The sequence below is a fragment of the Ambystoma mexicanum genome, chromosome 1p, assembly GCF_040938575.1.
Source record: "Ambystoma mexicanum isolate Mex_15411 chromosome 1p, UKY_AmexF1_1, whole genome shotgun sequence".
NCBI classification, from domain to species: domain Eukaryota; kingdom Metazoa; phylum Chordata; class Amphibia; order Caudata; family Ambystomatidae; genus Ambystoma; species Ambystoma mexicanum.
In genome coordinates this window covers 89,967,213-89,992,155 of record NC_090921.1, presented here as the reverse complement: position 1 = coordinate 89,992,155, position 24,943 = coordinate 89,967,213, and the positions used below count along the sequence as shown (strand labels likewise).

The 24,943-nt window shown below is 45.9% G+C and overlaps 1 protein-coding gene across 1 annotated transcript in view; it reads left to right on the top strand.

The window, feature by feature from the left end:
• RNF167 (ring finger protein 167) overlaps positions 1–24,943 on the top strand; it is a 548,009-nt gene that overhangs the window by 131,874 nt on the left and 391,192 nt on the right. Inside the window, exon 4 of the mRNA XM_069643794.1 lies at positions 22,505–22,627. Within this exon, the coding sequence (XP_069499895.1) occupies positions 22,505–22,627 (123 nt within the window). The remainder of the gene's footprint in view (positions 1–22,504; positions 22,628–24,943) is intronic.

Sequence of the window (24,943 nt, the reverse complement as noted above, 5' to 3'; positions counted from 1 at the left end):
CCTACAAGCAATAGGAGCACATAAGCTTTCGCAGGGATTCACGGTGGAGTGGGCGCACCGAGCCTTGATGAGGAAACCGCGACCTGGAGCTCCGCCGCGACCTATCATCGCGAGGATCCTGAACTACAGAGATCCTAGAATATTCTCGTAAAGGTGGGACAATAGAGAGCATCGGCCAACATTACAGCATACTCGGACTATACGATGCTGGTGCAGAGACTGAGCTACAGCTACGTGGCCGTCAAGAGGAGGCGGCTGCGAGCAGCAAGCATCAAGTACATGCTCCTGTACCCGGCAAAACTGAAGGTGATACATAAGGGCAGAGCGCTCTTTTTTTGACACTCCCGAAGAGGTGGTAGCGTGGCTGGATCGGCAGTGTTGCCCGGAACAAGAAGTGGACCGTGACCGGCAGGAACAGGACGGCTAAAAAACCGGTGCCGCGGACATTGGGGGTACCGGATTATACCGGGAAACGATACTAGTTGAACACTGGATGGAATTCGGGCCCTGTGCCCGTCATGGACTGGAATGTAGTAGGTAAATTGTAATTGGAAGCAACATAAAGTTAACACAATGCGTAATACATTTGGAAATGGGAGCAATAGGATGGAGGCAACTCACCCCCAAAATACTATTAGTTAAGTGGCCATTAGGGCGACTTTACCCTACTGAGCCCTGAGCATAGGTTTGTGCTGGACGGGGCTAGATGTGGGGGTGCCTGAGATCCAGGGATGGAGCTAGGCAACTGTTGGGGCGGGGGGGGTTTGCGTTGTTGGGGAAGGGTTGGGTTGGGGGAGGGCCGGGAGGTGGGGAGTTTGTTTTGTACATAGTTTTGGGGAGTTTAAGTATAAATATGAGCCTACAGGGAAGGGTTGAAGGGTTGTATCTGCATAGCATGACCAGGAGGGTTCGGTTGGGAATGAGGGAGGAAGATATCTGAGCGCTATGGGAGATCTTAGAATAGTGACGTGGAATGTCAGGGGACTTAACAGTTATATGAAGAGAAATAAAGTCATGCTGTATTTCAAAAGGCAAAATATGGGTGTTGCACTGTTGCAGGAGACGCATTTGACGAGGGAGAAACTGGAGCTAGTTGGGAAAAAATGGAAAGGGATTGTGGTGGGTTCGTCGTACTCTGCTTACGCCAGGGGAGTGCTTGTCTGGGTAGCACCTCATGTCCCGTTTCAGCTGCTGCAGGAAATGGCGGAAACTGGCGGGAGGATGGTTATAGTGAGAGGGCTGTTGGAGAACAAAGAGGTATGCATCGTGAATACGTATGTCCCTAACCATAACACGGCGGCATACTTCAGGACTCTGCACTAACCTCAGTATGTGTGTGGGAAGCGTGGTTATTTAGGGCGGGGATTTCAATTGTGTAATGAACCCCAAGGTGGATAGATCTGACAACAGGATTGATAGGCCCACCCCAGCGGCCAAAGCATTGCAGGTGTTACTAGATGATTTCGGCTTGGTAGACGTATGGAGAACAAAACATCCCAATGATGGGCAATATTTGCATTATTCTGCCCCGCAGCAGCTACACACGAGACTGGACTATGTCTTTGCCACGCCGAATGTGGTGGCAGAGAGCACCCAAATAGAATACAAGGCGAGGGTCCTCTCGGATCACTCGCCCCTGATCCTTGGGTATCAATACTGCCCCCCGAGGGCGCGGATCCCGACATGGCGCCTCCGAGCAGAGGCACTCAAAGATCCGGTCTTTCGTGAGGACATAAGGGATGAGATCATTAACTATTTTGAGACGAATACTGGTAGTGTTGACTCGGCGGATACACTATGGGAAGCTTTTAAGGTGGTGATGCGGGGGGTAGCCATAGCCAAGTCAAAGGTGGGGTTCTGGCTGACCTACAAAGAGTTGAAGATGAACTAGAAAGGACATTAGAACGTGACAGTGAGCTAGTACTTGAACTACAACAGCAATGTGCGGTACATTGGGAAAGGCTCTGTAACCTCAATTATAAAAAGTATGTATAAAGGCAGCACGCGGGAGGAGATAAAACGGGTAGGCTTTTAGCGTGGCTGTACAAGAGTGAGACCCCTAGATCCCCGATTAGGACAATAATTAGAGAAGATGGCGATGTAGTGGACACTCAAGAAGGAGTTAACAGGGAATTTGCAGATTATTATAGGGTGCTATACGGAGACAAGGAGTGGAGTAGTCAAGAGGAGATAACCGAAACACTAGAAGATATAGGATTACCTAAGATAAGTGAGGAGGAGAGAGAAGAGCTTGATGCACCAATTACCCTGGAGGAGCTGAGGGAGGTTGTGAAGCAGTTGCCCACCAGTAAGACCCCAGGAGCAGACGGGTTCCCTAGTGAATTTTACATATATAGAGAAGAAGTGCTACCCCCATTGCTAGCCATGCTTAACGAAGCGTTTGAGATAGGAAGGTTGCCAGAGTCACTCAGAGAGGTGATCATAATACCGCTTCCTAAGCCCAACAAACCGGGGTATAGCTGTAGCTCCTACAGGCCTTTGTCGATGCTGAACCAGGACAGCAAGATACTGACGGCTGTCCTGGCTGTCCTGGCAAACCGATTGCAGAGAGTAATTAGTAAATTAATCCACCCGGACCAAACGGGCTATGTCCCAAACAGGAATATAACCCATAATCCTAGGAGACTCCACCGTGTGATCGAATGGGCAGATAGAAATGAAGGCGAAATGGCGATTGTATCCCTAGATGCAGTTAAAGCTTTCGACTCTGTTAAGTGGCCATGGCTGCTGGCAGCCCTGGGAGGTTACAGAGTAGGGCCGGGTTATATCGGTTGGGCGAAAATGCTATACAGTGAGCCGTTAGCCAGAGTTCGAACGGGATCGGTGGTATCCGAGAGATGTCAGTTTAGCAGAGGTACCAGGCAGGGGTGCCCCTGGTCCCCGATGCTTTACATCCTAGCCCTGGAGCCCCTAGCAATATACCTCGGGCAACAATACGATATGATAGGTATTGAAGTTGGGGAGGAGCGGCATCTAATATCCTTATATGCGGATGATTTATTATTATACTTGAAATACCCGGAGGAGAATCTTCAGTATATCCTTGAAGTGATGGAGAGATACGCGGGGCTGTCCGGCATAGCGGTAAATCCTCAAAAATCCAGTATATTCCCCCTAGGTAGCTATAAGGGTCCCCGGAAGAAAGGTTGCCGGTGTTACAGATACCATGGGTGACTGGCTCTTTCCGTTACCTTGGCATAGATGTGTATCACACCGTCTCAGAGGAACATAAGCACAACACCGTGGTAGCTGTTGAGAAAATCCAGAAATGCATGAAGATTTGGGAGAAGTTGCCCCTAGCTATGATGGGACGGGGGGCAATGCTTAAGATGGTGGTCCTACCTAGGCTTTTACATTATTTTAACAATATCACACATATGATACCCAGGGAGTTCTTCGCTAAACTGAATAGTGTGTGCAGGGACTTCCTATGGCATGGTACCCGGAATAGAGTAGCGCTATGGAAGTTGCAGAACTTCTATGAAAAGGGAGGTATCAGGCTGCCCAATTTTGAGGTCTACTACATAGCAAGTCAATTACAATATGTGGCCAATTGGCTCTCCGACGAAGTGACCCCTGAACATAGGTTGTTTGGGCGGGTTTGTACCCCATTTTACTTAAGGGAAATGATATGGTTGCCTGAAACAGATATGAAGGAGCGCCCTAAAATGATGATGTTGGGGTGGAAAATGTGGCGTCAAGCGTGTCGGATGATGGAGGACCCATTCCCGTGCTCCCCGCAAGTACCGCTGGTCGCATTAGCAGGAGGGGACAAGCAGCTGAGGGTGATTATCAGGACCTACTGGGAATCGGTGGGACTGGTAACGTTGGGGGACATCTGGCAAGAGGGGACCATTAGAGATTTCGAAGGACTTGGGGAGGAGGTGGGATTACACACTGGTCAATATGTTACATACCATAGGATGGTACAGAAAATTCGGAAAACGTGGCCTGAAACAGTGTTAGCAGAGGAACCAGATGCTACTGTGGGGGTAATATATGACATATCGGAAGGGGGGGCATGAGATTTCTAGATTGTATGAGTTGGTGATGACCAAGGTCGGGAAGGAATTGACACATTTGAGACTTGATTGGGAGGAGGAGGTGGGGGCCGAGATGGGATGTGGGAACGCGCCCTAGGATATCACAAAAAAGTGTAAAACGCCAGACTTAAACAAATACAGATGTACATAACCCATAGAGCATACATGACCCCTCTGAAGATATCCAAGTTCCGGAATGCAGGGCGACAGGCGTGCCCTAAGTGCGACATGGAAAAACGCTGACATGACACACATGTTTTGGTCATGCCCAGTAATCGAAGGTTTCTGGGGTGAAGTGGCACAAAAATTAGCGACAAAAGGGGTCACGCTTGTCATAGATACGGCTTGGGCCTGCTTGCCGGGAGGGTTCCCCAGACCACGGAAACTTAAACATGTTGAGAAACTTGGCATATGTGTTAGCAAAACAGAGGATCGCCATGGGATGGAAGAAGTGCCACAAGCCACGGGTGGAGGGAGTTACAGAAATGGGCAGAGGCTGAAACGGTAGTATGGCAGGAGGCGAGCAGCATGAGTAGGGAGGAAGAAGTGGGTACCTTGATGGCATGGAAACTATTAATAGCGGAACTGTTTAGATCTATATCGGAGCCGACTGAATCCGAAGATAGTGAGACCCAGCTACATGTAGCAGATACTGAACGAGATGTACAAATAGGCTCATAATGGAGGGTGGGACTTGGTGAGCAGTGGCAAACTGGAAATACAAATGGTGTTTACTGGAATTGTTATAAATTACACTGCGTGTTGGCTTGTTTGTATTGTTGTTTGGTTTGAATAAAATTAATAAACTATTTTTTTTAAAAAAAGGTTGTTCCCTGAAGGGGATGAAAGCAGAAATACAATGGGTTACCATATGTGAAATCTGATAAGATAAGGAAGGAAAGACTAATGTTTCCAGAAAGGAAGCCGCATGAAAGTGGGAGAAACCCTATAAATGTGAATACAAGTGAAAGGGACACACAGAGGTCCTCGAAGGATATTGATATTTTATTTCTATCGCGCTCATACACAAGTGTTTCAGAGCGTGACAAGGCAAGGGAAGCAGAACAGGGGAGAACAGAAACAATGATCTTACTAGGCCCAGTGACATTGAGAACGCGCAAGAGCAGGGTAGAGGGGGGAGGGGGAGCAGTGCATGGAAGGGGGAACAAAAGGAGAGTGCTGAGCGAGGAGGAAAAAACTAAATTAATAAAAAAAAAGGCAACAAACAATGGGAGTGCAGCCAGCAAGTGGCAAGTGCTGGGTTTGGGGTTTTTGGCAGCAGGCTGGGTAGGTCTGAAAGTGCAGGAAGAAAAGGGGAGGGCTCTATGGGTACAGATACAGACCCCAGTGCAAGGGGTGGCCCGGAAGCAGTGCGTGAGGGTGGCAAGATGAGCAGGTATCTGGGCCCGGAGGATGGAAGGTGGCCAGGTGCATGGTGCCGAGGGAGAGTAGAATCAGCAGGGGAGAGGAGGGGAGAAGGCAGAAGCAAAGAGGAAGGTCTTGAGGTGCTTCCGGAACCGGAGATGGTTCTCCTCAAGTTTTAGAGTGGCAGAGAGGCTGTTCCAGAGGGAGGCCCCAGCCGAAGACCGAGATCAACCCCCATAGGAAGGAAAGCATGTGAGATGTTCGAAGTAACAAAGTGTGAATTTAAGAAGAGAGAATACCAGACGTTAATGGCCAGTATAGCCTATACAACCAGTTGGATATAAATGACCTACAGTGAGAAAAGAACTGATAATGCGGATTGCCAAAGAAAAGAACATTTATCAAGACAACCAGTGTTGAAAACACGAGAAGGGAGCCATTCTCCTGCCTTTTTCTTTTTTAAGATAAGTGATGGGGTCAGATAGTAATAGTTGTTGGACGATAGACAGGTTCTATTTGTGGACATTAATTAACAGACGACTGACGAGCACCTTAGTTACTCTTTAGGTAAGGAACAAGTCATAGGGATAGCTAGGCCATTCTGACTATACATCCTCTTTAAAAGGTCCTCAGTGTCTGACCCGTCACAGGACATAAAGCCTATCTTTCCCTACGTGCTTGGTTGTACAGTTCCCAACTCGTAAGTACAAGTTCTTCCCCTTCTTGGGTTTTGCTCTCGGGTACTCCACCATAGACTATTGTAATACTCGATCTCACTCTTTCTCTCAGCTTGTTTTTTTTTCACTCACCGTGGCATGGAGCTCCTTCTCGCTAGCTTGTGGCTCTTTCTCTTTCACCTTGGCCTGGGGCTCTTTCTCTTTCACCTTGGCCTGGGGCTCTTTCTCTCTCACCCGGCTTGGGTCTCTTTCTCTTTCACCCCTGCTTGGGGCTCTCACTCTGGCTTGGGGCTGGTCTAGTTCTCTCTGCCTTCCATCCAGTTTCATGGAGCAACCATGTACCTTGGGTGCTGCAGCAGTGTTCCTCCAGTGAGGCGTTCACCTGCTGACTGCAGAACTGCGGCTCAGGTTCCTCCTTGGCCCTCTGCATCTTCTCGTCGGCTCCATTTCGCCCTGTCTGTGCTCGACAGGTTCTCGCTTCTTTGGTTGTGAGCCCCGGTTGACCACCGTTGGCATGGACTGTTTCCCTCTTAAAGCAGCGCAAGTCAGACACCTTCTTGATTCTAAAGGAGCCATAAACCATTTCAACCATGTGTAAAGGAACCTTTGTACAATTATCCTCTTTGGTTCCGATATAAATATGACCAACAAATAAATGGAACTTTTCAGCTTGCCCTGTCCCTTTTGGGGGTATTAAGCGTATCATGTTCCCCTCCATAGTCCCAAAGGGGGGGAGGGGTGGCTCCCCCTTGAGGAGAAGGGGCAAATTCCCTGGATTCAGCACACATCTTTCATTTTGTTTTGTCATTTTCCTCTGGGAATTCCTACCAGGATGACTAAGAGGTGTGTATCTCTGGAACTTCAGTCTGGGTGGGTGGCTGGAGTAGATCCGGGAATGTAAGATGATCTGTCCCAATAATTACTTCCTCTGGATGTCCGGGGACAACGGCTACTTTTAGTGGTGTTGGGACTCGTCTGTCCTCTAAGGTGAGCAAAACTGTGAGGTAGACTTCTGCATCCCCCTGGACACATGTTATTTTCTTCACAGTGCCATCTAAAGCCATGCTGTTTGGGTAGACTAGATCAGCGCAGATGGTTTTCTGCTGCCAGAATAGATTAAGGCTTTGGCCCTGGTTTGATTTATTTAGACTTGTTCTCGGGTCTGGAAGGGACTGGTATTCCAGAAAAAGACGTCTACTTTGTCAGCCTTGGTTTCTTCCCATTCCCTCCATTCCTCTGCTTCTACCCAGCCTATTTTTTTTTAACATTTAACAAACGTTGAACAGACAGAAAATCATTCCAATTTCATCATAAGGTATTCAGAACAATATATCAAGTTCAGCATAAAACAAAAAAAACATATTAATCTGATACATTTATCACATATCAAGGTCCCTAAAACTAAAAGTCTGATCCCCAGTAATGAATAAAATAATAAAAGCCATCTAACCAGTAAAAACTGAGGATTGTACAAAGAAGGAAGAAAGGAAAAAAAGAAAAGATCAGAAAAGAGAACGGAGCAAGACAAGGGTATGTAAACTTTAGGAAAACCTAAACATCACCTTGATCTTCCAACATGTGTAGCGATTGCTCCTACTCTCAGACAACCAATCAAATACTTGGGACAGTAATCAATACTGCACTATCTTAGATAGCGGATGGCAGCAGGATACAAGTCCTTTGACAAACTCATGTTTTTTTACTCTTACTTATGATGGAACATCTTTCCAGGACCTGCACCAAAGCTACTGTCAATCCTGTCTCTTGGCCCGTGATCAACCTATCCCATAATGCTTCAGACCAAATCCACCAATCATTCACCACAAATCTCAAGAACAAGGGTTCTCTTACTGGCCATGTCCCCTCACAGTCCATCAACAGATATCTCAATGATTGAGTTGCCAGATTTTTGCAAATTTCACAGAGAGCAATAGAGACCCCTTCCCCCTTTGCCCTCTTCTGGCCAACACTTCCCCCAATGGGGATCACATTTAAACGAATTCTTAGAAACTTCATTCTGATCTTCCAGTCTGGAAATTTTACCAGATATTTCGGGAGGGACCCTAATTTCTTCTCTACTATCCGACGTGGACTTGTATGGACAGATGCCTCCATATGCTCCATAGTTGAAACCCAGTCCATCTCCTCTAAAGGTTTCTTTACTTTTAATGGATTACAGATGAGGGATTCTATCTTAGTGCCCATTTTGTTGAAAACCTCCATTATTGTTTTTTCCAGACCAATCAACATTTTGTATTTAGAGTGTTCCATGTGTGCTATAATGGCTGCATATAATGTAGACTCCTGGGCTGTCAACAGGAGGCTGAAGAGGGAGATACGTTTCCACTCTGCCAGTGCTCTCAATGACCCCAGTCCCAACTCAAACCTTAGGCTTGACATTGAGAGGTTCATTGGCAGACCAAGTACATTCTTCCATATCAAGCCTTCTAACCTCTGCCAGTTGGTGTTCCAAAGAATGGTGTTTGCCTCCAAACCATAGAGGATCACTGGGATGACTTTTGCCCTGTAGAATTTAATCACGGGGAGGAGGGAGAATCTACAACATTTAGGCAGAATCTTCTTCATTTGTGGAATAAGCTACGAGATTTACCCCTGGACATCCTCTTCTATTTTACTTAATGAAGGAGATGCATGAGTCATGCAACCTAAACAGACCACCTCTCTACCTTAGAAATTACTTGGCCATCTAAGAGCCATTTTGAGTAGGTTATTCTTTTGTGTGGATATTTGAAGACTACAAGGTCTTCTTCAAGTGGATTTTGCTCTCATCAGGACTTAACATATCTTTTGCCATTGGGCTATCACTGCCCCTTGTTAAGTTTTCTTGAACTGGACTTCCTGGAGTCGCTCTACATGCAGTTGATTCTGTTGTCTTTGTTTTTCTTTGTCTAATTTCCTTATTTTTCTTGCCACTTTCTTGTTGACAAAGGCCTTTTTTAGTCAGATCCTTCTTATGTAAGTCTCTTTTCTTTGCTCTTCTCCCGTGAGCGAGATGGTGCCCTGATTCTCTCCATTGTGGGGATTGCACTTCCAATACTTGAACTTTCTCACGTTCAGTGGGCTGTACAGGGGCCATGTAATTCTCTTCCTCTCCCTCTACCACATTTGCTAGCCTTCTAAATTCCTCCAGGACAAATTCAGAGAGGGGGTGTCGTCGAAACGTTGTGAGGAGATTACCTCCCCCCCGGCCTCACTTTTTTTTCCAATGGTGCAGCCAAGAAACCCTTTGTTCTTCTTTCTTTCTTTTTCTCACCCAAAGCTTGTTGAATGGATGACAGATCCAGACCTCAATGCGTGTTTCTTTTAAAGTTGGAATCATGACTTCGTTGATTATGTTATTTAGCCCTACCAACGAGGACTCAGTTGTTTGTTTCCTTTGAAAGTTCCATTAAGATCCCGGCTTGAGTTTACACTTCTACTTTTTTAGAGGTTCAAATACTGTAACCAGTGAGTTGAGGACGAAGTTAAGGGCCAACAATGTGACTTCATTTGTCTGGGTAATGGTCCTGGACTCCCTCTGTATATATGGGGGGCTCCCACCTTCTTTGTGCCCTTCTGTCAATTCCTCTTCTTCATAATCCAGGTCCATTTGCATCCCTTGGACTAGATTGTCGGGTGGATCTTCTACACTGGATCCTCCCTCCTGACAGTCCCCTGCCATTCGTGCAGACTGTATAACCGCTGGGCTGAGTGAAAACGGCGTGGACCATATTGGAGGAGCCCCTTCTTTATCATTTAGGCTCTTATTTCTTGTCCTCCCGAAGTGGTCATCGATCCTCCTCTGTATTTTCTTTGTTGTGATGGTATATTCTGTCCCCCGTTTCCAGGCTTGCTTCATACTATGTTGGCCCGCCTTGTTCACCTCTTCCGGGCTCTGTATAGAGGGACAGCCCTCTACGTGGATTTGAGCATGGGTTACCTGAGGCCCATTCACTAATGATGGTACCAGGGCTTTTTGAAGAACATTTCCTGATAAGGGGGATGGGGTTGCTTGAGGCCCATTTGCTGGTATTTGTGGTAGGGCTTCTTTCAGTCCATTTGTTACAGAGGAGGCTGAATTGGCACCAGGTTCCCTCCTTTCTTGGGTATTTGCGCCTTCTAGGAAGGAGCCGTCCCATTCAGGGGCTCTGGTGTTGTCCGATAAAAGTGAGCTCCGAAGTTTCATTTTCTTTTAAACTGAAGCACCATTCCTAACTCTGCAGTGTTGCCACCAGAACCGGTTGAAGGCGTAACGCAAATGCCGGCTCTCCTTCTTATTAGTGTTTTGAGTCCACTCTATTTTTATTCTTGCTTATGATCCAAGAATAGACTTTGGTTCACAATTCACTTAGTTCTTAAGCCAACTCCCCTTATATCTGTTTCGCACCGCCCGCACTGTGGTGGACTGAGGCAAAAATAGAGCGGGAACACTACTGTTGTCCTCTCATATACTCTTATGTACTTGAGTATTCTTAGGTAATCTTAAGGTAAGGTCTCATATGGTCATGTACTCGTGCACTTCCGTCCCCTCCATCCCCCCAACGTATGCCCCAGCTCTCATAAGCCTCCTGCTGCCTCTGACTATCAAATGAGCTCGAGCAGGCAATGGCAGGCAATGACCAGGCAAATGGAGCGTAAGAAGAGTGTAAGACAGGCACAATGTAGGTTCTCACACAGAAGGGTGGTATGCAGTATCTCTCGTCTCACCCGTGACCGCTCGCTGCTCCAACGCTCCTCAAACCCCCCCCCCCCCAGTCGCTCCGCAGTGGCGCTGCTCAATCTGCCACTCGACACGCTCTGCTGTGGTCTCAAATCAGTCCCAGCCCGGCTCAGAGGCTCCTTGCACATGCTTCGCCCTGTAAACGCTCTGCCCAGCCTAGCCTATTTCCATTAGTTCCTCAGGGTGGTTCTTCGGGCATGTACAGGCCAAGTGCACTTTTTCCACACATGTAAATTGGTGGGAGTGAGAGGAGGAATAGATTTTGCTTTCGCCATAGTCTCATCTACTATTGCCCAAGGTCTTGATGGTGGTGGGGGTCCTGGTCTTTTCACCATTTTTTCTTTCATTTTTTGGACAAAGGGTGTTTGAACATCTCGAGCCTTGACTAAGGGGAGGATAAATGTCCTTGCAAGCAAGGTGTTTAAAACATTTGTAAGCATCAGAGGGGGACTGGGCAATCGGGTTGCTGTCTCCAGTATAGGCTGATGGTGTTGGAGGACAGCCCTCCAGAGAGAGGTGGTTATGTAATTAATAAATCACTCCAGAGTTAGAGCTTCCAGGACCTCAAGTACACTTTCTCCTCAACCATCGATTAATTAGGTTTAGTATTCACCAGACTAATTCCATTGAGGAGTAGTTTGGTATTCCGGAGCTTCCTTTGAAAGGACTCGTCTGTCCTACCTTTTCAAGGAGGGCCCATTACATGTGCATTCATGACTTGGTACGACAGGTGGGGATTACCTGAAAATATAGTAAAAAAACAAAACAAATGTTTGATATGATCAGTTTTCGGCTGTACCGAAATTACGTACATTTCAACCATTCAGTTTTCATTATAGCAACCAAGGGAAGCGGAGGTTGCGGGGGTGTCCCTGCACCCTTGTTTGCTATAATAGAATCCGGGGTGGCGGGGGTGTCCCCCACATCCCAAACAACAAAATGTTCATACAAAAAAGAATAGAAAAAGACCCTGCAGCACCGGTTCCCATCCCTGGAAGGGAACTGGCACTGCCGGGACTTGGCACTGCCGGGAGTGTTGAGCAGCCAGGCTTCTCTCAAGAGGGGAAATGTGAGCTGTAGTGGATTTGCACAAAGATTCACAGTTACAGGTATTCAAATAAACTCTTACACTCAAGGTTTCTTGCATAAACAATTATTAATTTATCAGTCAGTTTTATAAAGCCTTCTTTAGAAGGGAGCAATATACTGGGAACACACAAATACACTTCAATACTGTACACTCTGAGTTTCTGAATCGTACAAGACCCTTTTGGGATGGCCCGCAGACACAACCTACACCCACAGGTGACTTCAATAACAAGGGTGCTGGGGACATTAATATCTTACTGTTGGCATTCAGAATACTCTTAAAAGTTGGTAAAAGGCAAAGGTTATTAGAACAGAAGAGATCATCAGTATTCTTAAGCAAGGCAAATACTTTTAGATTGCAATAGAAGTCATTCATTTCAATAGGCTAAGCCAAATTCAATGGGCAAAAGTCTTTGTTTAGGATGCAGCACTTCCGGTAAGTAAATGGAAAAGTCTTTGCACAAGTTAGAAGTCTTTGATAAAAAGAAGAATCAAATGTAGGGCCATAAGCTGATTAGACTTGTGAGTTGCAGAAGTTACAAGCACTTACACAGTAAGAGGTTAGTTCTCTTAGACTTGTTTTACAGTACCTTGGTAAAGATGAAAAGATGCCGCTGAAGACTTCTGTTCCTGTGCAGCTCTGCAGATCTCACTGTTCCTGGGCCTCAGTTGTGGGGACAAGAGGGAGGACGTCGGGAGACTCCTGCACTGTCAAAGACCTGCCAACCAGCAACTTCACTTTCAGTGGCTGTTTCGCGTTTCAGCTTCTCGTGGCTACCGCAAATAGCAAGAAGCATGGTTCCTGGCTGTCAAGGTGGACTTTCCTTGCTTCTGGGGTCCCGCACTCGGCTGAGGGGGTCAGGCTCGGCCAGTCCTGCTTCGTGGGAGTCCAGAGGATCTTCCAAAAGCTTTAGGCCAGCTTAAAAACAATGCACACAATCTGGTGTTCCTCTCCCTGGCTATTCGGTTTCCTGCAGCAACTCTGAGGAAAATCAACCAGCTCCGAGATGGATGTCCAGGTGGCTTACTTTGGAGTTCATTGGTCCCACCAACTCAAAGGGAGAAGTCGTCCTTGCTGGGGCTTCTGTCGATACGAACTTGGCAAGTTGGCACTGCAGCAGGGCTTCACCGGGCAAACCAATGGTCCAGGAGTTGCTGCAGGTGTCCTCTTCAAGCTCTTCTTCGGTTCCTTCGTCTAGTGGCAGACGCTGCCTTCCAAGACAAAAGACTCGCCTTTTATTCAGTTCTCTCCCATTCATTCCAGCCTAGCTGTCACTCACCCAGCAGGTGGCTGTCCTTGCCGGACAATCAGCCAATCACCACAGAGTGCATTTGGGTCTTTTAGGAGACTAAGCACAGGGAGTTTTCCCTCACTTCCTGCCTAGCCCAGACATTCTGGAGCCAGAGGCGGGTTTCTCTCAGAAACCCCGCCAAAGGTGAAATGAACAAAGAGACCAAACCTGGTTTGGCACGCAGAGAAACTCTGTAGAAGGACCTTTCCACAAAGACATGGCGAAAAAAGACCGGGGGCTGTTTTATCAAAGATGGCTCTGCGCCATTTTGAAAAAGATGGCTCCTGCATTTGCTTTACCGGAACCGTGAACTGTCGCGTTAAATGCAAACCATGGTAGTTCATAAAGGAAACCACTGCCACCAGCCATTCAGTGAGGAAAGGGTAACATAAAACATGTTACATAAGAAGCTAGACAAAGGGGATACTAAGTAACCCCTCCAGCACTCCATTGGAAGATAGTGTGTGCTGGGGCTAGAAAGTTACAATGCTAAGTAAAGTCAATTTCACTTTATTACTCTGGGAAACAGTAGTTGATCCCAGAGAAGGTATTGGAACCTTGGGAAATCTGAAAGACTTCCCTGTGTCACTGCACTGAAGGTGCTTTGTGACACAGTTGTAAAAGATGTTGCCTGTGGACTTTGTTAGACTCCATAACCAAAAGAAACAGTGTATAAAAATCACATTAAACTACATGAGAGAGAAGGGGGAAAAGGGTCTCACTCTCTCCAGGTTAAAAAAAAATCAAGTCCTTAAAATCCAGCAAAGTTGCTGAGGGTCTCTAAGGTGGAGGGAATTAACACATTTTTGAGAATTCTCCCTAATTGCGGGGTCTACAAAGGCCATTTGGTTGTGGGGTGCTTATTTCGAATACAAATATTTAGAATGCGACCTCTTCATTTTCAACATGTTCGTATTCAAAATAATCATGTACATCTCGACAGTTGTAATTCCATAAGCATTGGTGCTAAGTAACAAAAATGCAACATTTCATAAATTAAAAATACACCAGACCCTTAAAAACATAGCGAACATAAAATCACATAATTTTTACATACCTTTTTAAAATCTCACAGATTTCATTCCCAGAGCAACTTCCAAAAATGCCATTAACCTAATTGACAATGAGAGCTCATTAGTATTTAATGTTCTGATCCTGGAGAGATCTATACATCTGTGCCCTAACATGTCATCTACATAGCTGCAACTTCTGCTTGACGGTTTTCTGCCCTTTGTTTGCTAATGCAATCAGTAACACCTGGTTATGTGGCTTGCATGAATCGTAAGGTGGGGGGGGGGTAGCGGAACATCTGCGTACTGCACCAACACTTTAAAAAAAACTTTATATCATCTAAATCTTTCTTAAGGTGCTATGAGGAGAGTGTGGGTGATTCTATACCCCGGGGAAGCCTTGTCCACATAAACTGAAGCCCACGTTAGGAAAATGTAAACAAAAACTGTCTTTCTGTGTGTATTGGCAGAGCAAAGGGAGCAAAATGAGGGTGTATCACAGCAAAGTGTGAAGTAGTTGGGGGAATGCAGGACATATTTGTAGCTGGGTTGGGTTTCATTGGCAAGGCCAAAATGACTGGTGTTCAGAGCCCTTAGATCTTGAGAAAATAGAAGTATTCCTTCCAGGCTTTTTGGCCTGCAGAATCAGTGTGTTGCAGAGATACAGGGACTGTGATCCCTTGCTTCAGCAAACACTCTATTACTAATGCTATTCTCTCTTCAGTTTATGGGCGCAATGGACACTGAGGAATACACAGTCGATTTCTAGACCGATTTATCCTATTAACCGGTGCAGCATTCCTGCAAATGTTATTGTGCACTGGACAAGGGGATTTGGGAAATGTGTTAATAAAGTCTGAAAAATCTGGCAACCAATTATTATCTAGGCCCTGCTCTGGTTTCACTTGTAGGTCATGTAAATTGAACAGGGATTCTTCGGTATTCTTGTTGGGGACATTCAGGAACATTCAGTCCGGGTTTGCAGTAAATAGTGCAGTTTAACTTGTACAGTAGGTCTCTCCTTAGTAAGTTAATGGGTACTGAAGGACTAAGAAAGAAAGCCTATCTGTCAGTGATTGGTCGTAAAGTGATTGATACTGGTTCAGAAATGGGAAATGGAACAGGAGTATTGGAAATGCCTACTGCCTTCACTGTGTCAGTGGACTGACTGGCTCCCACATCATCTGTACAGGAGATTGCTTGTCCATCGACTGTGCACTGAACACGTGGCCTTTTCTAGTACATAGTGAGGTTTTCTCTCAGGCTGGCACAGTATTGTACTTCCTCTTGATTGGTCTTGGGTGTTTTATTCGGTAATAATTCGGGTGAAGTATGTGACTGGGCGGCCTGCCACAAATAACGACTCTGACTACCAAGATGAGTTACAAGGGTCTTTATTGAACTTGATATAGATGGCTTGACTTTGGAGTTCACGGGAGTCTAGGGTAAACCAAAGGTCTGGGGTTCTTGGCGCTAGGGTCGTCCCTCTCTCACTACTTCCCTCTGTTTACCCTGTCCCGGCATCCGTAACTTGGATGTTAGGCTCTACCGACAGGGGACACTTATCTGTCTTTTACTTCCTTATACTATTGGTGGTTTCTGTGAAGGCATCATGAAGCAAGACACAGACAACAGATTCAAAGTTCAAACAAAAGATGTTTATTAACTTAAATGTCAGGATGGTGTAAGCCTAACTTGCCCTATGTTAAGGTGGGATATCCCTACTTAAAGAATCCAAGGATCGTCTGAATCAGTACGTTCAACTTAAATGTTGTCTGTGACCCAAACCTATACTTGCCCTCACAATTGAAGCTAAACAATGTGTAGGGATGTCGGCAACAAACAAAATAGTGTTCCAGAGAAAGGTCTGAGCTTCCATCTCTAGGCTTACTTTTCAGATCCCCTTCCCAAAACAGTTCCAACAAGACCTCAGGGTTCCCTTCCCCAAGTTCAAAACATTTCCAGTAAGACCTTGTGGGTACCCTTCCCCAAGGAAATTGCACAGTTCCAACCTGGTTCTCAGGGTTTCCTTCTTTTAAGATGCTTATACAGTTTCATAATGGCCTCAGGGTTCCTTTCCCCATGATGATTACACATTTTCACCGGCCACCATTGTTACTCCAGTGTATTGGGGTATGGTGTTCCGCCCCAGTATTGTTACTCCCTCGGGTATCTGCGTCTGTGCTGGTGCCTGAAGTACGCTCACTGTACCTTTTTAGTTTGTCATTTGCCCATTTTGTACCAGCACTTGTCTTTGGGTAGTAATACCCTGAGTCTGTGCGGGCTGTATCTGTAGGTGCTGTTGCTGCGGCAGTACCTGCATCTGCTGTGGAGTCTGCTGCATGTATTTCTGCTTTTGGGGCATAACCTGCACCTGTTTAGGTGTCTGCTGGATACATGGCGGTTGTGGTTGCCTGCCTGTATTATTGTTGGGCATGCGCCTGCAAAATGTCCGGAATTCCCACATGCGAAGCACTGTACTCCAAAACGTGGAGTCATTCCCCTGTATCCCATTCCCCGTCCACATGCGTAGTGTCCTCTCTGTCTGATACTGTCCCATGTACCCATTCCCTCCGCCTGCCTAATTTTCCCCTGGCTCCTGCTACACATTTATGAATATTGCATCTGTACCGTTCCCCACTTCTGGTTTGGTGGCACCTGAGAGTATATTCCTGGCTGCATTACCATGGCCACTGGAAGCCCCCCCCCCTTTGCTGAGCTTGTGGGAACACTACTGGACATGCGAGTACTGCTCCGTCCCTCCATGTGTATTTTTGCCATCTTTTTCTCTACTCATTTGTTCTCTGCCTTGGTAGCATTATCGACTCTCTCCTTATCCTTACACTTTCTTTTGCAATAGTGTACAATTGCCACCTGTATCTCAGGCCAACCCTTTGCCTCAATTCCCACTATCTTTTCTAAAGAGACCTGCATATCCTCTGGGAGCCCCCTCACTAAAATGTGGTAAAACAAAGGTATTGTTTACTTCCATAACTGTTAATTTTCTTATGTCCACATTTCCTGTATGGATTGTATGTATTCCGCTGGGTCCTCATCAGGCTTCATTTTGCAAGCCAAAAAGGACCACATTTCGGACGTGTCTGGATGTAACATGTGCTCGATAATTGTTAAAGGGTGCTCCATTGTGTATATTAGAACTTCATTTTACCCCAGAGTATTTGGGTTGTTGCTATATTTTGTCACTTCTCTCCCCGACCAAGACTGCCAGCAATGTTTTATGTCTCCTGTGGCCAATGGGAATCCCACTGTCTCTCTCTAAACTAAATTGTCCTGTCCATTGTCTGCCATGATATGTAGTGCACCTCGCCAGCCCTCCAGATAAGTGTATTTGGCCTTTTTACGCAGTGAATTCTTGCAGATCCTCTTTTGATCTCTCGTAACATTTGCGCATGCTGGCCCCAGCATTTACTTGAGAATTCCCTGCTTCTTTTCTCCAGTAGATGGCAGTTAAACACTTGTTCAGCACAAACGAGCCTTGTCAGTTGGGCCAAGCCCGAGTTGACTATCTGGGTGGGCTGCACTGAGAAAGCAGGGCTTTTTTGCATGTTGCTTGATACAGAGGCTGACCCTTTGTTCCGGTGCTCTCAAAGATGGCCCAAATCCATGCCAATCTATTTCAGCCAGGGTCAATCGATCCGTTCAGCACACAGTCACGGTGTGGACCTGGTTATAACTCCTGATGCTATTTTCTATTACGTAAATGTGCCTTGATAATAGGGAAAGAGGCTGGAGTAGGCACCATATTATTGCTCGAAGAAACACATACTGGAACTCAGAAAAATGTACTTGCAGTTACCACAAAAGTAGGTATTAACTAAAAGTATTTGACTTTTATATTAATGAAGATGGAATCGACTCCTTTGAGAGTGTCAATGCTTGATCAATGCAAAAAGAACAGATTGTTTACCCTAAAACGTGCTTAAGTGCACTCAAAAATGAAACTTGAGTCTCCTTCCTTCTATTGCAAACCTGTCCTTTGAATTAACCTATTCCGCATTCCTTAGCTCTGAGGTATGGACTGGACATCATTACAGAGTCTGACGGTTCAGTCAGGAAAAGACTTCAGGGACCAACTAATTATATGTTCAAACGTATTCTTTGTCATTGGATTATTTGTGCTCATATCTGATTGAATATTAATGGTTCCCATCGAGCATTAGTATTGTATACTGCCTTGTCGAATGGATAATTACCCAAGTGTAGATACATCTGCTGCCCTTTGCTAAGTGGGTAGGGAACCAAGTGAAGGATGTGAGGACTGGAAGCGGCAATGTGGAGAGCGATAGAGAAGAGCTCTGAACTTTTCAAAGTGGGGGATCATCTAACATATCAGTGTAAGCCAGGCATGTATCTTTCAAGTATTAATTGGAAAGTAGTGGTCTGTGCAGGTCCTAGGCAAAAAAGGACTGGTCTGGAGCGGAAATTGGGCAAAGCAGGTAGGCATCTTGGAAAGAAGTGGGATGGAAGGGGGATTGAGAGCAACTGCAGCAACAAAGAGGGTTGGTAGGGCCCTGTAAGTGATGGGATGGTAATAGTCTGAGGTAGAGGGCTGGAGGGATACGTTTCAGAATGGATAGCAATGACAGGAATGTGGCTTTGTGTAATAGGACATTTTCGTTGTGAAACGGAAGAGATCAATTCACACGTGAGAAATAAAAATGTCATATAAAGCCACACCTCAAGCATGAGAATTTCTCAAATATGCAATATCTAAACCTAGCAGTCATAGGTGCAAGCTTAAAAAGGTAGGTAGTTGCAGGCAGCACTGTTCAGACACCCCCACCGCTCTCCTCTTCCAAATTTCCCAAGGTCAATAGTCATACAGCATTTAGTCTTTTTTTTCTACCAGGTAACAAGTGAATGTATTTATTTCTGTCCGTATGGTGTAGGCAGAATAAGAATATGAACATCCGTAGTGTGAGAAACCAAAGGGTGTCTCGCCTACTAGTCCCCAGGGATCTCTCTCTCAGGTGGCCAGGGCACAGCCATCTCCTTTGGATCCAGACCATGGGGGTGGACATGTGTAGGAGCATCACCTGGGTGAGGGGTCCACAGAGAGTGGGGGTGAGGAAGACTTTGGTGAGACGCAGTATTCTCCCCTTTTTTGTACTCCTAACCCATCCTATTTTTTAGGATTCTCTGATGTCCCAACTCTCCCTGACCCATCCAAACCAGCCCCCCCCAATCCACCTTCCAGCCCCCGTCCTACGCAAATACTGTGCGATGGGTGAGGGTGACTGAGATTAACAAAACCAACTCTTAAAAATTGCACTTGACATGTCCTGCTTACTGGGTCAGTCCACCTTCCAGCCCCCGTCCTACGCAAATACTGTGCGATGGGTGAGGGTGACTGAGATTAACAAAACCAACTCTTAAAAATTGCACTTGACATGTCCTGCTTACTGGGTCAGTCCACCTTCCAGCCCCCGTCCTACGCAAATACTGTGCGATGGGTGAGGGTGACTGAGATGAACAAAACCAACTCTTAAAAATTGCACTTGACATGTCCTGCTTACTGGGTCAGGCAATGTCAGGCACTTGACTTTGTGTATACACCTAATGCCAATTAGCTCTCCTCACACAGATAAAAGGCGAAACCTAGACACACACTCTGAGCAAGGTGGAACACGAGTGAGAGCAGAACATCTGGGGCAAAGGCATACTTACTGGAGCAGAGCGACGGACCAAGGGACGAGCGCAACGGGTTGAGAAACCCAGGAGTTTGCTTCAGGAGGTTGTTGTCCACAAAAGGCAGTGAAAGACACGTGGAGAACGCCAGATACCAAAGTCGAAGGCTGCATTGTATTTCAAGGTTGCCAGCAACCCTCCCGGGAGAACGGCAGAGTTGGGGAGGCGAGGACAAGCCTGTGGTACTAGCCTTGACTCGTGTATTGGAAAATTGTAAAAAGAAAAACTCACACAGCCGGTGAGATGGCAAGCGACCTGAGAGACCGCTGTGTGTTAAGGAAAGATTGTAGTTGTAACATTATATTGTAAGTGAAGGCTGCACGTGGGTGGATGAGACGCGAAGAAAGGCAGACCTGTGAATGAACTTTGAAGTAAGGACAACTGTGAAACCAGTGATACTGAGTAATGGAGTTGTACCTCAAAAGGAAGTAGCCCACTCGAAAGTCTCAATGAAAGGTGCATTGTTTGGAGCGATAAAGTGAATGAACTGTAAAAGTGAAGTGAGCAAAATTAACCCTGAGAGAAGGGGAGAGTAAAAAGCTGAAAATTGAACTTTGAGTCGAAGTCGAAGTGGTGCTGCGGAGGTCTGTAAAGAAAGCCATGCACATTCGACATACGGAAGGGATCTGAGCCCGACGAAGGGAGACCCGAATTGTAATAAACTTGGGTAAGGGAGCCCCTACAAGAACTGTTGAAACTTTTGTTGTGAAAGGTCGCAGCCCGACGGAGGGGGGACAAACTTGAACCTTTTGAAGTCTGAGCCCGACAAGAGGGGGCCCAACATGAACTTTTTGTTGAACGTTGTTTGGAAGGCTGGAAAGAGACTTTAACGTGAAATGTCAGGCGAGCCTTAAATCATGTTTTGAACTGTTTGTGTTAAGTGCCAGAGTGTCATCCTGCCTACGGGGACTGCCTTACTCCGTGCTGTCTGACATGGGGAGGAGTGCTAATTCAGCCACTTTTTTCCTTTAAATACATATCTCCTTTTATACACTTTTTGAACAAGAGATGGGGAAGGCATTAGGTTATTGTTATCATAGGCCATTTTGATTTGACAGACTCCACTAAGACTGTTTTGTTGTTCGTTTGGTGGTCGAGACTACTCCCATCCTAGTTATGGGGAAAAATAGGAGTTTTTCCAAACCCAGAAACTCTAATAAAGGTTTTACAAATTGTACCTTTTGTGCCAATGTCATACTGGTGATACCATGCCTCCCCCACAGTAGAGACAGCCAAAATAATTCACATTAAATGACTCTTGTGAAAAGGAGCCGCCATTAATACAGCTTGTATGTGGTAAACTGCACCAACACATGCACAATGCGCCATCAACACCCCTCTATCACTTTCAGCCCTTTATGATCCCAACTACCGAAAAAATCTGTATTCTGGGCCATTATTAACATTTGCCTACACCAAAGAGCAGCCCAATCAAACTCGTACCGACCAGACTACTTCCGTTGCCCCTTTCCACAAAACATTATTTTCCGTTCACTATTAATGACTTTGGGTTTTGCAGTGGCCTTCCTGTGTGAATGGGGCCCGATGCCTTAGTGCGCCTTCTCCAAATATGACGCTGCCGTGGCCTTCCCGTGTGAATGAGGACTGATGCCTTAGTGCGCCTTCTCCAAATATGGAACTGTCGTGCCTTCCCGTGTGACAGTGACTGTCCTAAGCCAAACGATGGCAATTCCTCCTCTGTAGTGCCATCACCCACTCTGGCAATGGTGTTATCCTATGTCTCTGCAGTGCCAACCCGGATAGTTTGGTGGTGCTTCTCATGGGTAAAACCAACCTCCCTGCCGGTGCTGCACTCTTAATTGATGGTGAATAAATCAGTAGGTTTTTTGTGGTGAATAGATAAAATTACCAGTGCTGCACGATTTTACTGGACATCCATGACGGCGAACAGTTTCAAATACACTTTCTATTGTGATCATCTCTTCTACCAAAACTCACGTTGTCCTTCCCATGTTAACACTTGCAGTGCACCCTTGGAATATCTTCTACATGCACTGCGTGCATTGCGGCACTTATGTGGGCACCGGAATGTTGGTTGTTTTATCTTCTAGGCAGCTAATGAAGGGAAGTGGCCTCTTTTACAGTCTTCTTTATTGTGCCCTCTCTCTCTGCCGCAAAGTGTATTGGCAGCAAACAGGAAGGGGAACGAGGAGAAGTGTTATGTCCATTTTACACGTTCATGTGACCTGTGCTTCAAGCTCGCTGATCATTCAAGTAAGTGGGCATAGAGCATAGCAGGAGGGAGGCTTGCAGAAGGTGGAGAGCTGGGGGTGGGAGAGACGGTTTGAGCTCCTGGGGGCCTTTTGTACGGACTTATGATCTGGAATAACCCCTCTCTCTTTGGGCAGACCAGCATGCAAGTATGCTTTTTCTTGCATTCATTTCAGAGCTGAAATCTACAACATGATGGTATGTTGTCTGAGCACTGCTGTTTTGGTTGCACTTTTCTTTATCGGATTTCCATGAATCTCTCTTTTCTTCCAACTGATGTGTTGTCCTCTCCTTTCAAGGTACATGCAGTGCACAGCTCTAACTCTCATGTGCTGTTGTCTTGCAGGGTTATTTGGTGGATGCGAATCCTAGAAATGCGTGTGCCCCTATTGACCATCCTCCAATTGTGAACAACTCCACAGTGTTCATTGCGCTCATCCGCAGGTTCGACTGCAACTTTGATGTGAAGGTAAGCAATCTTTTTGTTGCACATCCGTCTTTCTTCCCGTGAGTATGTTTGTGCTTTTAGTTGCAATCTGTTCTCTCTTTTCACCTTTTTATTAAGAGCAGGTAGTCGGAGGTTTGCCACATGAAGCTTTGTCAGTGTCTTCTGTTAATTTATCTTCTCTCGACTGTCGCCCTGGTTCCCCATTTCCTTGGGCCTTGCTGCATTTGTTAATAAATACCTTGCAGTTGGTGAGTGTGTGTCTAGGATTGTGGCTCAGGATTCTTTCCGAACTCTGGTCATCTTTTAAAGCACAATTCATAGTATTGATACAAATTCTCCACACTTCTGCTTTGCACAGGATTAATGTTGTTGAAATCCAACAATTTATTTGAAAAGCTGTTTCTAACTTTCATGTTTATGTCTTTACTTGTATAGCATTCTAGTCCCTGGCCTTTCGCAGGCACATTTTGCATGTTCAAGATGCAAAAAGAGCTCTTGAGTGCATGTAGACAGGAACAAAAGTTGCAAAACATGAAGCAGCTGTTTGGCCTTTTTGGTATCCATGCAAATCGAGAAGCGCTGTCCACCACATGGGACAGCACTTCTTTCATACAGTGATGACCGTTCCCTACTGCGTACCAGGGGCTACTCTTTTGCGCACAGACCGCTGTGAAGCTGAATTCTGCACCAAGGAGATAATCCCTCTCTGTGGGGTACTGCTGGCCACGCGGAAGGGTAACGCTCTCTCCATGTCCATCTTGCGATTGCGTTAATCAGGAGACTTGTCCTGATCCGAGACCATGTTGGTGAGGATATAGAAGCAGCAGCTGATGTGTAAAAATGTAGTGTTCTGCTATTTGTGTCCCTGCTACATGGGATTTAGCATGTTTTGCATATCATAATACTCTTTCGATCCTGGATGGCTAAAATCATATAAAAAAGGAGCATTCCTGTATTTTCTCATAAAATGTATTTAATGGAATGATGACCATTAAATGTTGGCATTTGGGCTAATGGGAATGTATTGGCATCCCATCTGCGGGATGGTCCACATTTAATTTTCATAATTTCTTGTTATAGAATTGGAACATTGGTTGCTTTGACATGTTTTCGATTGAAATTAGAAGCACTGGAATGAGCAAGTCAGACTAAACTCATTTAAAACAAGGAAGGCAACTCATTTAACATTGGGACGAGTGCCAGTATGAGGTGCCATATTGTTTCATCGTCTGGGATATAGGTTGGAGAGATGCCTCTAGGCTCCGACCAGAGCAGCAGTCCAGACGAGACATTATCAGTTTCCTAAGCGCCGCAGAACCCAGTTACCCCTCCGTCCTTTCAATCATCCATAAATGATCTGTGACTTTTGAGGGAAATGTGGAACTTCGAGATTGAAAAACCTCCTGTTAGGAACTGCAGAAAGCAAGTGCAAATCTGAAGATAAAAAGTATTTGTACATTAAGTCTCGGGGAAATGAGAAGAGTAAAATGTCAGCCTCTCCTTTTCATGCCCTAGTCTACTTCCTGCTCAACACTTTCACCTTCCTGTCTATCCCTGCTACACTCTTGATCCAGTATGAATTGTTGTAAATGTGAAGGAACTATACAATTCTGGGGTACTGGGCAAAGCATGAATTCTGGTGTGGAAGTCCTGATAGGCAACGCAGAGTCCTTGAACTGAATCCTGCGCCAGTGTAGGGTTTGCAAAGATGGCATGAGTGCTCTCTGGTCTGGTTGAAGCAGTAGCTTGGCAGCAGGTTTTTCTATTCCCCATAGCCTTCTGGTAGGTCCACATAGACACTGTTGGCATAGTCCAGCCTCGACAGATCGAGTAGCATGGCTGAGAGTCTTGTTTTGGGTAGGTGAGGCACGGCAAGATGAGTTTGATGGATCTCGGTGGGTAGAAACCTTCTTGGCCAAACAATAGGTGATGGCTGGAAGGTTTAGAATGAATTCTAAGTTTCTCTGGGGAAACCTTTTATTGATTTTATTTATGTTGCGCGACACAAGAGCCCTGAGGCATGGAGGTGCTTAACCAGACACAACAATCGACAATAAATTGGTTACATCGGCGAGTCTGGAAATCAACAAGCATGGGGCTTAACAAAAGAGCGTGGTTTACAGCCCCTTTTTGAAGACCGATAGCGATGTGCATACTCTCAAGTCAGGCGGCTGAGCATTCCAGAGTTTGGGAACTGCATGTGGAAGATCCCTGTGCCACATAGGAGAGTCTGGTCCGTGGGATTACCAGAATGGAGTCAATATTGGATCGCAATGCTCTTCGTGCTGGTAGCCATGAAATGCAGTAAGACTGGTACCTAGGCCCATACCCACAGAG